The 14,436-nt window shown below is 32.5% G+C and overlaps 2 protein-coding genes and 1 long non-coding RNA gene across 3 annotated transcripts; 2 read left to right on the top strand and 1 right to left on the bottom strand.

Annotated features, from left to right (window-relative positions):
- The first annotated feature begins 1,631 nt into the window (after nucleotides 1-1,631).
- Nucleotides 1,632-7,145, top strand: LOC114421746 (SH3 domain-containing protein 3-like). Its single transcript, XM_028387810.1, has 10 exons — nucleotides 1,632-1,862; nucleotides 2,247-2,369; nucleotides 2,946-3,015; nucleotides 3,158-3,303; nucleotides 4,428-4,529; nucleotides 5,256-5,453; nucleotides 5,837-5,899; nucleotides 6,014-6,103; nucleotides 6,216-6,290; nucleotides 6,421-7,145. The coding sequence occupies exons 1-10, from the start codon at nucleotides 1,803-1,805 to the stop codon at nucleotides 6,538-6,540; spliced, it is 1,047 nt and encodes a 348-aa protein (XP_028243611.1). The 5' UTR covers nucleotides 1,632-1,802; the 3' UTR covers nucleotides 6,541-7,145.
- A 1,679-nt stretch (nucleotides 7,146-8,824) lies between these two features.
- On the top strand, nucleotides 8,825-11,330 carry LOC114421745. Its single transcript, XR_003668573.1, has 2 exons — nucleotides 8,825-9,081; nucleotides 11,003-11,330. It is a non-coding gene; the product is annotated as an uncharacterized LOC114421745 (long non-coding RNA).
- Nucleotides 11,331-11,911: 581 nt separating this feature from the next.
- Nucleotides 11,912-13,877, bottom strand: LOC114421744 (probable xyloglucan endotransglucosylase/hydrolase protein 16). Its single transcript, XM_028387809.1, has 3 exons — nucleotides 13,369-13,877; nucleotides 12,741-12,934; nucleotides 11,912-12,443 (listed from the first exon to the last, which is right to left on the bottom strand). Exons 1-3 carry the CDS (start codon nucleotides 13,651-13,653, stop codon nucleotides 12,038-12,040), a joined length of 885 nt encoding a protein of 294 aa, XP_028243610.1. The 5' UTR covers nucleotides 13,654-13,877; the 3' UTR covers nucleotides 11,912-12,037.
- Between the last annotated feature and the right edge of the window lie 559 nt (nucleotides 13,878-14,436).

Here is a 14,436-nt window from a genome sequence, read left to right as displayed (position 1 = left end):
TAGAGTTCTTAAACAATGAACTATAAAAAAAATATATAGAATTTGTTAATACAAGTAGTATTATTTAATTTCTTTACTTTATTATCAATGTATAATATATAATACAATTTATGTGTTCCTCTTATTGGAGAGTTTCTCCTTATCCATGGCCTATCTATTTTAAACTATCATCTGTGGCTTGCCAATACCTGGGTAGGATGTCATATGCTGACAAGTTTTTGCTTGGTTTATCCTTAAACCACATGGTAATACTAGAGACCTTACGTTAATACCACTTTGTATTGTTTTTTTTTTTTTATGATGAGGATCGAAAAAAAATAGAAACAAAACAGAATTAGAATCTAGTATAGATGACTCCTAGGGAATCCGTCAGGACAAGGAAAAGCATTTGCTGGGGGCTGTTGTTTAAAATATCTGTTGTAGAAGCATGGGTGGTGGATGAGCCCAGTTTTGCAATGGCATCCACACATAAGTTTCCTTCACGTAAGGTATGAACGAAAGAAACATTCCACGAATGAGGTCGTAGTTGTCTTATGTTGTTGATCAAAGCGGCATAGGGATGAAAAGTGACATCTCCTTGGTTGATTAGTTGTAGTGCAGTCAAGGAGTCAAACTCGCATGGCCTCTTCCTCACACCATTTTCAATCCCTGCTGAAAATACACTTTGTATTGTTTGATAGTCTTTGAGATCAACGTTTGTACTCATCAACACAACAAGATTTTTTTTTGGATGTATTCCCCCACTTATATTTTTCTAAGAAACTTTTAAAGTAAAAACATCCATCCCAAAAATTGATCAAAGTCATACATATTTAATCTTAAAGCTTTTAAGCAATAAGTTACAAAGAATATATATATATATATATATATATATATATATATATATATATATATTATATTTAAATTTATCTAACTTTCACGTGTATTCAATTCATTTGCATGTTTTATTATTGAAAAAATTTTAAGAATTATTTTTTTTGTCTTGTTTATCTTAATGAAAATTACTTTTCATTTTCACTCTAATTAGTGCCTAAGATGTGACATTTGTTCTTCATTAACTTTCTTAACAAAGAAGGAAAAAATATTAAACAAAAAAGTACTTTCAATTTTTAAGTTTATTTTAATTTGATGCTTTTAAACAAAATTAGTAATTCGATCTTTTAATTTTTATCTTCTTTTAGTTTTAATTCAATCTTTTTTGTTAAGCTATTAGTTTTATCGGTGTTAAAAAATATCACAGCCAACAAACTAACATAGATAGCATAACATAATTGATAAAAAGAAAGTTATAAAGAGTAAAAATAATAAATAAAATTAAAAGACAAAAATACATGAAGTTATACAAATGGTTCTTAAACTATTAAATATCTATCATTTTAGTGTTTGGATTGATATATTTACTAATATTAGGATATTAATTTGAAAAAACTTTCAATACTTAAAAGATTATATAACATAATTTTTTTTTTAGGAGATATAACATAATTTCCAATACCTTAAGGATATATTTAAAAGAGAGAGTGATACTCTCTATTACCAAATTGATGGTTTATTAATTATTCTTATTACATACTTTCCATAAAAATAAAAATAAAAATCTTATTACATACTTATATCATATACGGTTTTGGGATTTAGCGAAGAAAAAAAGAGGGGAAAAGAGTGACAAAATTCAAGTCGACAACGTTGAGCTGAGCTGGGGTTCTCTCAGATAACATTCGTTGGATCTGATTTCATACTTTCTTTGTTTGTCTGTCTTTTATATTCTGAGAATTGAGAATAGAGAGCACAAAGAAACTGCCATGGACGCTCTGAGGAAACAAGCCAGCAAGCTCAGAGAGCAAGTTGCCAAACAGCAACAGGTTTGCTCTCACTTCCCTTCAAGTTTGTCTTTTTCTGCGTTCTCACTTCAAGTTCCGTCATTCTCTTCCCAAATTTGCATCTTGGTACCCCAAATTCCCAGAATTTGGCGATCACTTTTGACCTTTTAGTTCTTCTTTCGTTGTTCTGAAATGCAATTGAAAATGGGGTTGTTTGACTAATGGGATAGTTTAGGTTCATCTAGATGCTCATTCTCTTGAGTAAAGTGTTGAATTGTTATTTTCCTGGTTGTGTTTGGCACATTCTTGTGGATCAACCAACCATAGTGTTTTACAAGTTTAGATTCACACTTTCACAGTTACAGGGTAAAAATACTGTTTTCCAATTTCTAGTTTGTGATCTTTGTCAGTGTACTTTTTATTCAGGCTGTAATAAAGCAGTTCAGTAGTAGTGGTTATGAGAGTTCAGATGTTGTGGTCATCGATGAGGTCGAAATGCAGAGACATCACCAGCTGGAAAAGTTGTATAGGGCCACACGTTCAGGGAAGGTATGCATTTTCTCTTCATGTTTAGATTAATTGTTAGCTTTGCTATATTTGAGCTTCAAGGAATTTCCTACTTCATATTGACTCAAAATAGAATGTTATGTGCTTATTAGGGAAGTCTATTCAATGTTCATGCATGGTGAGTGGCATTATTGTGCTTGTCAGATTTATGGACTCACATTTTTTTTTTTACCTATTTTTGCAACAACTTTTAAATCCATTTCGTGTTAAGCTTGGATCTGGCAGTTTGTAAAGGGGTTTTGGAAAAGAAGGGGTGCGGATTATCTTGTTGCCGCCATTGTTACCCCCAAACATTGATATCCTACATTTAACATTATATCTCTTGGAATACATATGGAAGGTCTATTTATCAGCTTTACCTTAAGTGATGTAGTGAGAGATGGGGAATGTATAAATTAACCCGGGGGTGGGGTTAACTTAAACATGACTGTGCAGCCTTTCTGAACCACAGTTGTAGTAGTTGTCATATAACATTCGTGAAAGAAATTTATCTTAAATGATTTGTCTTCTCATGCTGGTTCTGTTTATTGATGTGCATAAAACTATCTTCTGATCCAGGACTTCCAGAAGGAAATTGTTAAAGCAGCAGAAACATTTACAGCTATAGGTTATAAGCATATTGAAACAGGTGAAGATTAGCTTTTGTTTCCTTTTTCCTTTACTTTGACTAGTCTTGATAGCATGTGTTCAGGAATTAGAAGCACCTGTAAGTTTTGTTTATTGACTTATGATTTGATTAAATCCTCATAAACAATCCCCATGGTAGACAGGAACAAAACTTTCTGAGGATTGCTGTAAATATGGAGCAGAGAACAACAGTGACAACATATTAGCTAAGGCTGCATCAGTATATGGTGATGCCCGCAAGCATGTGGAAAAGGAGCACGAAGAATTAAATCGGCTTTTATCTACGCAGGTGGACTTTTCATATGTTGTTCAGGTGTAAAAGTTTTAATACAAGTTCAAAACGAGATTCTATTAGTTTTATCTCCCAGCCACATCTTAATTTATGAGTATTCTTAGCCGTGTACTGGTGTTGCATATCTCTCTCTGTGCTTTTTCCCCATTAAGTCAGTTTTTTAACTCCAGTCCTGAAAAGTTTTAAGTTGTAATTTCATAAAACTCTATTTTCCAGATACAAATGATTTAGTTTAAATATTGTCAATTGATATGTACCGTACTATATTACAATTTCTAGGGCATTCTTTGTATGCAATCACTGTTATTATTTTTTTTATTGTACAGTAATCATTGAAGAGTCTACTGAAAAATAAAGTAAGATGAAGTCTTAAAATGACCAAATTTTGTGTGCTGATTGTCAAGTGAATGATTAGCTGAGTAAGTAGTTGTTTAAAAAGTTGATAAAGAATTGGTGCTTAAAATATGAAGCAGTGATAGAATCTTTTCAATGACCTACAGAGGAGTTTAAAATCTACATGCTGCTATTTTAACTATCTTTTTCATTATATAGTGTTTCTTGACCTTATCATGAGGCTGGACTTAGATATTATAATTCATAAATAGCCATGTTCTGCTACTGTTTGTGTATGATATGCATGGGGAACCGGGCACCATTTCAATATTACTTTGCATGACCTTTTCAGTGTGAAATTTAGTTTTAGTTTAGATGAACAAGACACTGATGTTTAAAATACTTTGATGTGGATCTCTAGATTATGAGTGTCAACTGATCATGCTACATAACAGATAGTTTGGAAGATAGAATATGGCCATATGCTTATACAATTTTTTTTTATATGTTAAAGTAAATTATACTGATATATCTCTTAAGGTTATTAAATATTGCATTGACCTACTACTTTCAAGCCATACATAGCCCCCAATTTTTAATTTTGATGAAACATGTGCCACTCTTGAAACCCTTCAGAGAAGGTGAAAATCTAAGGAACATTTTTATGTTTTGATACTACAGAGAAAGTGACATTTGGAATCCTTAAGGGAGATCTATGTAATTTATTATTCGCATTATCTTTACATGTATAAGGGGAGAAAAGTGAATCCAATGGTTTCAATTTCCAGGTATTGGATCCTTTGAGACAAATGATCAATGGTGTTCCTTTGGAGGATGCTCGCCATCTTGCTCAACGATATAGTCGGATGAGACAAGAAGCAGAGGCACAGGTAAGTCAAAGTTTAGAATGGATTAGCAGTTCTGCTCTTGGATCAACCTGTAACTTAATTGTGATTTGACTTTGTATCTCATTCTCATATATGGAATGGAATGAATAGTGAAGTTTTGGATTCATGTTTTGTATGATGCATGGTAAACCAGAATGGCAGAAACAATATATGTTGAAATTATTGATAAAGAAATTCTCCAGACAGCTGTTACATGATAACAATGTTGATAGAGCTCAAGAAGTTGAGCCCAAAGAAGATATGGGCAGGTGCTGGATCAATTAGGCCATGTACCAAAAATATGGGAGTTTATTCCAGAATGAAAGAGTGGACACAAATCAAATATGAGAGGAGGTTGTTATGTTGATTGTTGAGTGGAGGGTAGTGGTGTTAGATATAGTTTTTATGGAGAGGTTGTTGTGGTGGAGTCTGCATTTTGTGAATCTTTCAGTCATTGGCTTGGGCTCACAGCTTTGGGATCTGAGAGATACTTTACTTTGCCTTTTCCATTTTGCTTTGGTGTCCATGCTGTAACAGATTGTCATTTCTCTTTCATTTTCTTTTTCTGATGAATTGAAGACTACCATTTTTAGACCTTTGTTCTTATCTTTTTTTTTTGGTGAATCCATGGTTCTTATCTATTACATATTTTCATTCACTTTAGAGTTTGGTTTTCTTACTTGTTTCTTCTTAATCATATAACTTGGAATGGTTTTAAAATTCAATTAGAGAGAGGAGATTGTTAGAAGACAAGCACGGGTTCGGGAAGCTCCAACTGCTGAACAGGTTGCCAAACTGCATGCTGCAGAAGCAAAGATGCAGGAGCTGAAAGCAAACATGGCAGTTCTAGGTAAAGAAGCTGCAGCTGCATTGGCTGCTGTTGAAGCACAACAGCAGAGACTTACTTTTCAAAGGCTTGTTGCCATGGTATGATAACACAGTAATTTTTTTAATGTAACTTAATGCCAAACTTGTAACTGTTTTTCTCCTTCCTTCCCAAAACTATTGATGTTTTAGTCTTTTCTTTTTATTCCAAAACTATTGATGTTTTACTAGTTTCAAGTCTCATTAATTATTTTTTTCCACATGTACTCATATTTAAAATAATTATATTGATCTTTAAGAGGAAAATTGTACTTACAGCTTATTTAACGACCACTTCAACAAACAGCAAACCACATTTATATCCTGTATTAATTAAGGGTATTATAGATTAAATAAATTAATATTTTATACTAACCTTAAACATCAATAGTTTTGAAATGGAGGGAGTAGAGATTTATTTATAGTCTGTGCTTTTAATTTTATAGGTTGAAGGGGAAAAGACTTTTCATTTAAGAGTTGCAGCTATTCTTGGTGAAATTGAAGCTGAGGTGAGAACCAACTGTCCTGAAAGTTTAAGCGTATTTTTTTTGAGTGTGATGTTGTTTCTATGAATTATGTTCATTTTCGTAATTCAATAATTTTCATCTTATTGGAACTCTCAGATGGTCTCAGATAGACAGAAGAAAGAATCTGCTCCTCCAGTAGGTATTTCTGAGAATGGCTCAGAGAAAACAATGTACTTCTTGGCTGAAGTATGCTAAATTCCTAAACCTAATTTCTCAGTTGATTATTATTATGATTATCATTATCATCATTACTATCATTATTTCTTCATCAACTGATTTTTTGGTGCAACTCTTGCAGGCAACGCATCCCTTCAGTGCTGAATCAGAAAAGGAACTGAGTTTTTCGAAGGGTGATTTTGTTGTTGTGCGAAAGGTTTGTATAAAGTCAGCAAATTGTTGCGTGCTTCTATCACTGTCTTCACGGAATTTGCTTGATTAATTTGGTTTAATCTCAATCTTTTTGAGCCTCCATGTTTACCAAAGTTCCAAATGCTCTTACCCAGGTGAGCCCATCAGGATGGTCAGAAGGAGAATGCAACGGTAAAGCAGGATGGTTTCCTTCCGCATATGTGGAGAAACGACAAAGAATCCCCTCTAGCAATATGGCTGGTGAAGTTTACTAGGTTCTACACATCTTGTGCTATTCATTCTTTGTTTGTTTCCCATATTTGGTTTTGCTCTGCACATAGCTCAAAGAGGATAAGCAAAAGGGGTGTAGAGGATTGATGGTGGGATTGATGGAAGAGTTATCCCGAAATGAAGAGAAAGGAAAAAAGGGTGTTAAGCTGTGGGGTAATATACATGTGGTCTGTTCTTTCTCAAGGGTGACACTTGACACTAGCTTTGCAGACAGTTTTTCCATTTTTTTTTTACTTTGCGGCCACAGACACGGGTTTACTTTTTTATCTTTTGTATTTTGTAATTGATTGATTGGAATACATGTGTCTTTGTTGATGCTCATTTCATGTTAGTGGTAGTACATATTGGAAGAATGAAGGATGATAAGATTTGAATTTGTACAATCCCTAGGTAGCCCTATAGGTCCAATGGAAAGAAATGTCTGATTTTCTAGTAACTCAGGATCGTGATCTGCAAGACAGCATTAATGTGACTGGGCCATATACTACCCTAAAGTGAGATCATGTTCTTTTGGGAACTGTTTGATCAAGTTTTATACTTGATTATAGATTACAATTTACTTTTTAATGAAGTTTTTTTTGGGCGATTATGATTAATTGCTTTATATTAAAATGGAATTTTGTTGTGTTTTTTTCCCCTTTAAAATATCAAGTTGGCGTTTTAATAATAGTTAAGGGTATAAAAAGAGGAGTACAATTTATATATGTATTAGGATATTCTTTCTATATATAAAAAATAATCCTTAAACCCTCAGTATTTGAGATTACATTGCATTTTGACTAATTCGAGTTAAGTGGCACGGATTCATTTAAGAAGGTAAAGTTGTTCTAGTGCTTATTACTTAGTATTACTCTAATTCATTTTGGTTCTTGAATCCTATAACTCAACTTCTTTGAGACAATATATTGCATCCAATTATGTTATCATTTGTTTAAAAGTGATTTTAGATCTTGGTCTATTAGTACCTTTTTTGGGAGTTAGGATCGCTTACAACATAACCCTGAATGGGAAGGAATACACAAATATGTACTTAGAGGCAAGAATGCAACAATCTAAAATTAAGTACTGTTGTTTAATAAATGGATTATTATTTTTTACATAGTGGATTAATTTTGATGTACATACATACAAATTGTTTTACATTTTATTTAATTTTACTATAATTAATCCTATTTTTATTTTTAGACGATCATTTTATACGTGCATTTCACACTCATATAATTATCTGTTTTTTTTTTTGCATACAAATTATAAAAGTATATCTCAAACTTAAAAGCAAAAACATTTGCTTTTTCCATAGTCGTTTTGATCAAAATAAATTTTCTGTAGTTAAAACTTGTTTGGTCTATGGTCACACACACTAGAAACTAATGTGCCCATTACCAACTGGCCTGAGTTGTATTTTTTTTAGTGAATGATGAGTTTAGTTCATGAAATTGTGAATTGTTGTTATTTAAGTATCTAGAATTAACAAAAGTATAAAAAAAATCCTAAAATTATAATATCTTTCTTATTTTAATTTAAAATTACTATACTGTATAGTTTAGAAGAGAGAAATATAGTAAATAGAAACAGAATAGAGATGATTTTGAAAAAGGAGAAATAAAGTGCTACGTTTTATTGGTTGGTTTAAGAGAAATACGTGAGAAATAAAGTAAAAAAAATATATTATAAAGTTGTTTGGTATAGATGAGAGAATTAAATAGAGATATACAAAAATGCCATTTTTTTATCATTAAGAAAGAAAACAAAAATATAGTTGTACCCTATGTGAGTAGAAATGAGAATCCAAGAAAATCATTTTTTTTTTTTGCCTAAAGTAGTCATTTTTACCGAAATTTTTAATCTCCCGTGGAGTGTAGTCCCTTATTCAAAAGACATAAATTTTAATCTTAGGCCCACAAATTATATGTTAATTTTCTTCATAATCAATTCAACCGAAGTTGTGGGCAAATATTCGTCTTCCCTTAATTAATTTCGTTGTGCAAACCAAATACAGACTAGATGTAACATGTGACTTAAATAATAACATTAATATATATTTATAGAATAAAATGATAATAACTCATTAAATTTAATACTAGATTAAATGATTATAGATTGAGGGATTTTTTTTAAATTTCCCTAAATTTAAAGACTAAAATTACACTGGATGAGAATTCCATGAACAAAATTGGCACTTTACTCTTTTTTGTTTCACCGTCTTATATTTTCTTTTCAAAAAAATTGTGTATGAACAAAGTTGCATGTTCTTAAACCATTGGTCTCAGCACCCAAGAAAAGACACTGGATGAACAGCACACAACACAATACAAGCAAGGGTGGGGCTTTTCATTTTCAAACCAAATACATTACCTCGGAATTCGGAAAAAAGAAAGAACCTCTCACTCTTTCTGTAATATAAAAGTCTCAGCTTCCTGCACTCTCTTCTTATCTCAGCTTTCTTCAGCGAATACTCACTCACTCTCCCAGTCCCATGGCATTTTTCATACCCACCTCCTCAACACATGCTTTCTGCTCTAAAGGTAACTTTTTCCCCCTCCTCCTTCTCTCCCATTTTCTATTCTCATAGGGTTTTAGTTTTGATGGTTAAAGTACTTATCTTTTTTTTTTTTTCCTTTTAAAGCCTCTTCTTTGGTTCTGAACTTTTTATGTCTCTGAGTAAACGCTACCACTTTGGATTTATTACCAGCATTTCTGATGTAGGTCTCCATTCCATTTTCAATATGCTTGTAGTTCTCCTCTGGGGTATTTTTATGTAGTTATTTTTTGTGCTAGAGCAGGCAGCTTTTTTGTCTAAGGATTTGATCTAGTTTATTCCTAGGGTCTTTCTTTGATTAGTAAAGTGATTTAATATATATATATATATATATATATATATATATATATATATATATATATATATATATATATATATATATATAAATTTGTCGTTTATTGGGTTTGAGGTAATAATGCTACTTTGTGTTGCAAGCATATACATGGTGGATGGGTGATGCTAGGAGTTTTAGGGCCTACTAAAACAAATCCTTTCTTCATGAATCTATTTTTTTTTTCATTTTGTTTTCTCCAATTGTTCAATTGTATATGACTAATTCCAAGATATATGTGAATTTGGGTAGTTGGGGAAAGTTTGGAAGGGGATTGCAATTGTTATGTTTTGCTTATGTGCTTCCTTGAAGATTGCTTTTACACATAAACTAAATTTTGTCCATTCTAGAGATTTAAATGACTGCAAATTGCATGACTTCTTGCACTATTGAATGGTTTCTGATTGCGGTAAACACACACTAAAGGTAGAGGATATAATGTAAAAACTTAACAAACTGGTAATAGTGTAATGCACCTATAATTTAACAAGAAGCCTTGTGCGAGTGTGAAAGAGAGCCGGATAGTGTGAAAATGGAGGATTGAAAACCTTAAGTAGACTGCAAACATGTGGGGGGACTATGCTGGAACGAAATAGGTCTCCACATAAATCCTAGCTGAGATTGAAAATCCCTTCTTTGATGCTGCTGACTGGGATTTTAGTGAAGGCCAATTTAGGATTTGTCAACCCATTCAACCATCTATACCATGCAACAGCTTCTATTTCTGTCTGCGACTACTATGATTGCCTTTTGTGGCCCTGCTACACTGAAATGTCATGCACTGGCATTTGTGAATGGGAGAGTTCTGCTTTGTTCTGTGCCCCTGCTCTGCTGATTTTTGGGCCTCTGGTTGCTATTGATAACTCTACTCCACCTTGCTCCCCCTCCTCCCCCAAGTATTTATATGTTCTGGCTAATATGTGTAGATGGATATGCATTTTATGTGAATATTTGAAGTCTTAGGTGGAATGCAGCAAAATAATGCTCACATGTATGGCAGATTCTAAAATAGAAATCACTTCCTTGGAGTATGCCATTAACTCCTTTGCTTATCTTTCCTGCTTGTGGGTGTGTTTCTCACTTGAATAATATTCCTAAGAATTGGGTTTTGAACCAAGTCTAATAGTGTCGTGTGATCTGTGAGTCAATTTCATCGAGCGGGATAAGGCTACTATTGTTGTTGTTGGGTGATCCTCACTTCAGATTTTTGGAGGATGTTTGGGTTGAAATATTTTTTTTTTTCAACTTAGAGGTTTTCTCTTGCGTTTCCACCCAGGCAGTAGTAAGTAGTACTGCTTTCAGAAACAGTTGGACACTTTCTCTTGCATTGTGAAGCAGTTTTTTGTTTTGTTTTCCTCTTAATGTGCTTTGTTTTCTTGCTTTTGGCGATTTTTTATCCTTCTTCTTCTGTATTATTCTTTTTTATATTAATTTTATTTTTCTGTAAAAAAAACATTGTAGCCAACAATGTAGCCTTGATTTTCTTTTCTCTGACATTACTTTTTTGATGTGCTCACCATTTTGTCTCATACTCCCGTCTCTAAAAATATGTCTCAACTCTTCTCATGAATTGTAGGTTTGGGGAAATGTGTGGTGCCTGGCACAAGGAGTCGATCCTCTTTCGTAACACATGAAAGATTTTTTGTCGCTTGAAGGTATTGGAGTTATGGTTTAATATGCCTTAAGGTTGGAATAGGGAATGAAGCCATTGGTCCTAGTAGTTTAATTTATATGAAATATATATTATTGAATTTTTTGTACATTATTTGATGTAGTCTGGATCAAATCATTTGCTGTAGATCGATTTGCTATAGTATATTATAGTGATGACCGCTTGAACTTTCCTTTTTAATTTCAATGATTCCAGAACTACAAAGGTTTATCATTATGGTAGTTTTGCTAAATAGAAGCACCTAATCCCCCTTCTAATTAATTTTGTTAGCATTCTCAAACATTTGCTTCCTCATAACATTATGCAAACAACTCGTGAGTTTCCATACTGCCTCAAAAGCCAATTCTGAAGAAGTTTGAGCTTTGCAGTAGTATTATATCAGGTGTCCGTTAAATTACTCTAGAAACGTTTTCAATAAGTAAAAATATTAACTCATGTTTCGAATGGAATTGGTTTGGTTTGATGAAAAAATCAATTATCATTTTTGGAACTTGTTATAAAAGGATTTTGTTAACTAGTGTTCTTAGAAAACTAGTTAAAGAATCAATAAATACAAAGTTTGTTGAAAATTAGGTTGAGGTTACATTGGAAATTACAAAAGAGTGCACTTTAATAATAAACTTTTTTATTTTTTATTCTTTAACCAATGTCATAAGAGTATTGTTAGTTCCTCTAAGAAAGGAGTATTGGTTTGGATTAAACTTCTTTGTAAATCAAATTGTATGTTTAGAGCACCTTTTAAATGAAGAGTTGACTTCGATTTAATAATTTTACATTCTTTAGAAAACTAAGTAAATAAGCAAAGGTAAAATTATCCGTTCAAGCAAGCAAAGTAAAATCAGATTGAACTTACTCAAATTCAACCGTATTTGAGGAGTTTTAAATACACACAAATTATTTAAAAAAATCAAATTAATTTTAAATTTACTTATTCCACACTCAAGAGAATCTAGAAAGCCTGCATTCACGAGGTCGACCTTGAGGGAATCTCTTGTAATCTTTGCAGTAGTTATAAATCATGTAATACTTTTGCACCCATCTCAGACTTCTTCTACCATCAGCATCCAAATCTTGAGCTTGCCAAGTATTATGAGTCATGGAAGGTGGGCTTGAAGGACAGGAAGATGATCCTTTGGACCACACACATGCTTTAGCATCAAAGTTCCTATAGTAAGCTTTGAAGGGAGCATAGGACCAATTGGTTTTCACAAGCCCTCCTCTTGTTGCCCATTGATCTGCACACCATAGACTGGAGTATAGCCTCATGGCCTGGCTGCTAGCAAATGGAACTCCCCTGGCTTCATAGTTGTTGAAGACTCTAATAGGGACATTATCTACCATGAAACTAGCAAAATGTTGAAACGTAGAGGATCAATGGTCTAGTTATACATTGCCGAGCATGTTTGGTTTAGAAGATGAAAATAAAAGATAAATTTTTGAATTAAAGTAGGGTGTAAAAGGTGAGTCCCACAAAAAAGTACAAAATTTCTCTCAAATATTATTTTCATCTTCAAAAACACAGTTGTATAGAACTTAGATGGTTCCTTGAAAATTTTCATTTTTCCTAAACATAATTTCATAGAGAAAATTTGAGAGAAATAAAAATTAATGGAGAATGAAAGGTATAACATATGTTTCTTACATGATGCGCTGAGGGTTCCATACAATAGTGTAAGTGTGGAAATATTTTGTGGGGTCAAACCAAAGATAGAACTGTTGTTCTCTATTCCCTATGCCTTGAGTGTAGATATTGGTGTGGACTATGTAGGGTTCTCCACTGAGATTTCCCAAGAACTCAAAATCAATCTCATCATGGTTTGGCCCTTCAGAAGATAGCTGCACCATGACACATAAGCTCCGTCAAAAGCAACATAGAAGTTATGAATAATAATATATACACAGATAGTTTGATTTTTTATATTATTATCCGATTATAAACTCTGTTTTTTAATAAGTTTATTGACTTTATTACTTTAAAAGTCATACAAAAGATTGATTAACAATGTAAAGCCTTCTAAACTAACAGGAAATACCTATTAAACTGAAAAGTTACATACAATACAGTGGATTCTTCTGCCTAAGCCAATTAACAATTGATGCATGATCACTTTTTGAAATATAGAATATTTTTGTGGCACAAGATTTGTATAATTATTTAATGTTGGTTGGTTTAGTGCACACAAGAATTTCTCACATGAAATATATTAACGGCATCAAATGTAAAAACAATTAAATTTAACATTAGAACAGAATCAGAGAGGATTTCTCACATAATATGCAGTGACTGTGCCAGCTGAGTTACCAGAGACAAGTTTAATCTGCATGTCTATTCTACCATATAGATATTTTGCGTTGGATCGAAAGCCAGAGCCAGAGGACTGGTCAAGAGAAAGCACGAGAGAGTTGCTTCCTAGTATATTTACACCACCATGTTCACCCCAAGTGATGTCAATATCTTCAAAGAAATCACCCTCAGCAGTGACTCCAAAGAGACACATCAAGAGAGGGGCCAGCAATAGAGCTGAGGCTCTCAGATATGTTTCATATTTTGCCATATTTGCTATAAAATCTTCTGGTTTAAAGTGTGAGAAGATAGTCTCTTTATATGAAGTTTATGTAAATGATGGGGACCATGATGATCTTTTGGTGCACTGGGACGTTTCATGAACTGATGGAAGCAATAGAAGGAAAAAAGCTGGCAATTAGATGATTTTAGCTAATAATTAAGTGGGTTAATGGGAAGGTTGCATATGGTGGTGTATGAATTAGGGATGTTACAAAGAGTTATCTTTGTTGAAGTCATTACTTATTTTATTAGCTTTAATGGATCTGCCACTTCTAAAATTAGCAACTCATTTTAGAGGATAAAGTAAGTAATCTCGATCGTTAATAATAAAATCAATAGTCAATATTACGTATAAATGTATCATAAATTACAAAAATGTTGAAATATTATTTATTATTTTTTTCATCAATTACTGAAATTACTTTTTCTATATTTATTGTAGATGAGTCAAATCCAACTTTTTTATTACCATTTTAAAAAAAGCTTTGAATTTTTCTTTTCTATTCTTTCTAAGGCAAAGTTCAATAATAGGTTTTACAATAAAAACGAGTAAGAGAGGGAATAAGGGGATGAAAAAAGGTGAAACACATTGTAGAAATGGAATCTGCATATATATATATATATATATATATATATATATATATATATAATTCAATTCATGTCCTATTACTGAGTATGGGCTTTTGAATAAAATCTCTTTTGCTTTGTTATAAAAAAATTCATGTCCTATTATTTAACGGATTTTAATTAAAGGGGGAAATACCTTTGAGTA

Source organism: Glycine soja, chromosome 8, assembly GCF_004193775.1.
Source record: "Glycine soja cultivar W05 chromosome 8, ASM419377v2, whole genome shotgun sequence".
Classification (NCBI taxonomy): Eukaryota; Viridiplantae; Streptophyta; class Magnoliopsida; order Fabales; family Fabaceae; genus Glycine; species Glycine soja.
Note: the sequence above shows the minus strand (reverse complement) of the source record. Positions and strands in the feature narration are given on the sequence as shown.

Excerpts from the sequence above, each read along its gene's own strand:
- LOC114421744 (XM_028387809.1), bottom strand. The coding sequence starts at position 13,653 with ATGGCAAAATATGAAACATATCTGAGAGCCTCAGCTCTATTGCTGGCC. Across the intron at positions 12,935-13,368 it reads GCACAGTCACTGCATATTAT|CTATCTTCTGAAGGGCCAAA; the intron begins GTGAGAAATCCT and ends GTCATGGTGCAG. Across the intron at positions 12,444-12,740 it reads TGGAACCCTCAGCGCATCAT|TTTCATGGTAGATAATGTCC; the intron begins GTAAGAAACATA and ends ACATTTTGCTAG.
- LOC114421746 (XM_028387810.1), top strand. The coding sequence starts at position 1,803 with ATGGACGCTCTGAGGAAACAAGCCAGCAAGCTCAGAGAGCAAGTTGCC. Across the intron at positions 2,370-2,945 it reads GGGCCACACGTTCAGGGAAG|GACTTCCAGAAGGAAATTGT; the intron begins GTATGCATTTTC and ends CTTCTGATCCAG. Across the intron at positions 5,454-5,836 it reads TTCAAAGGCTTGTTGCCATG|GTTGAAGGGGAAAAGACTTT; the intron begins GTATGATAACAC and ends TTAATTTTATAG.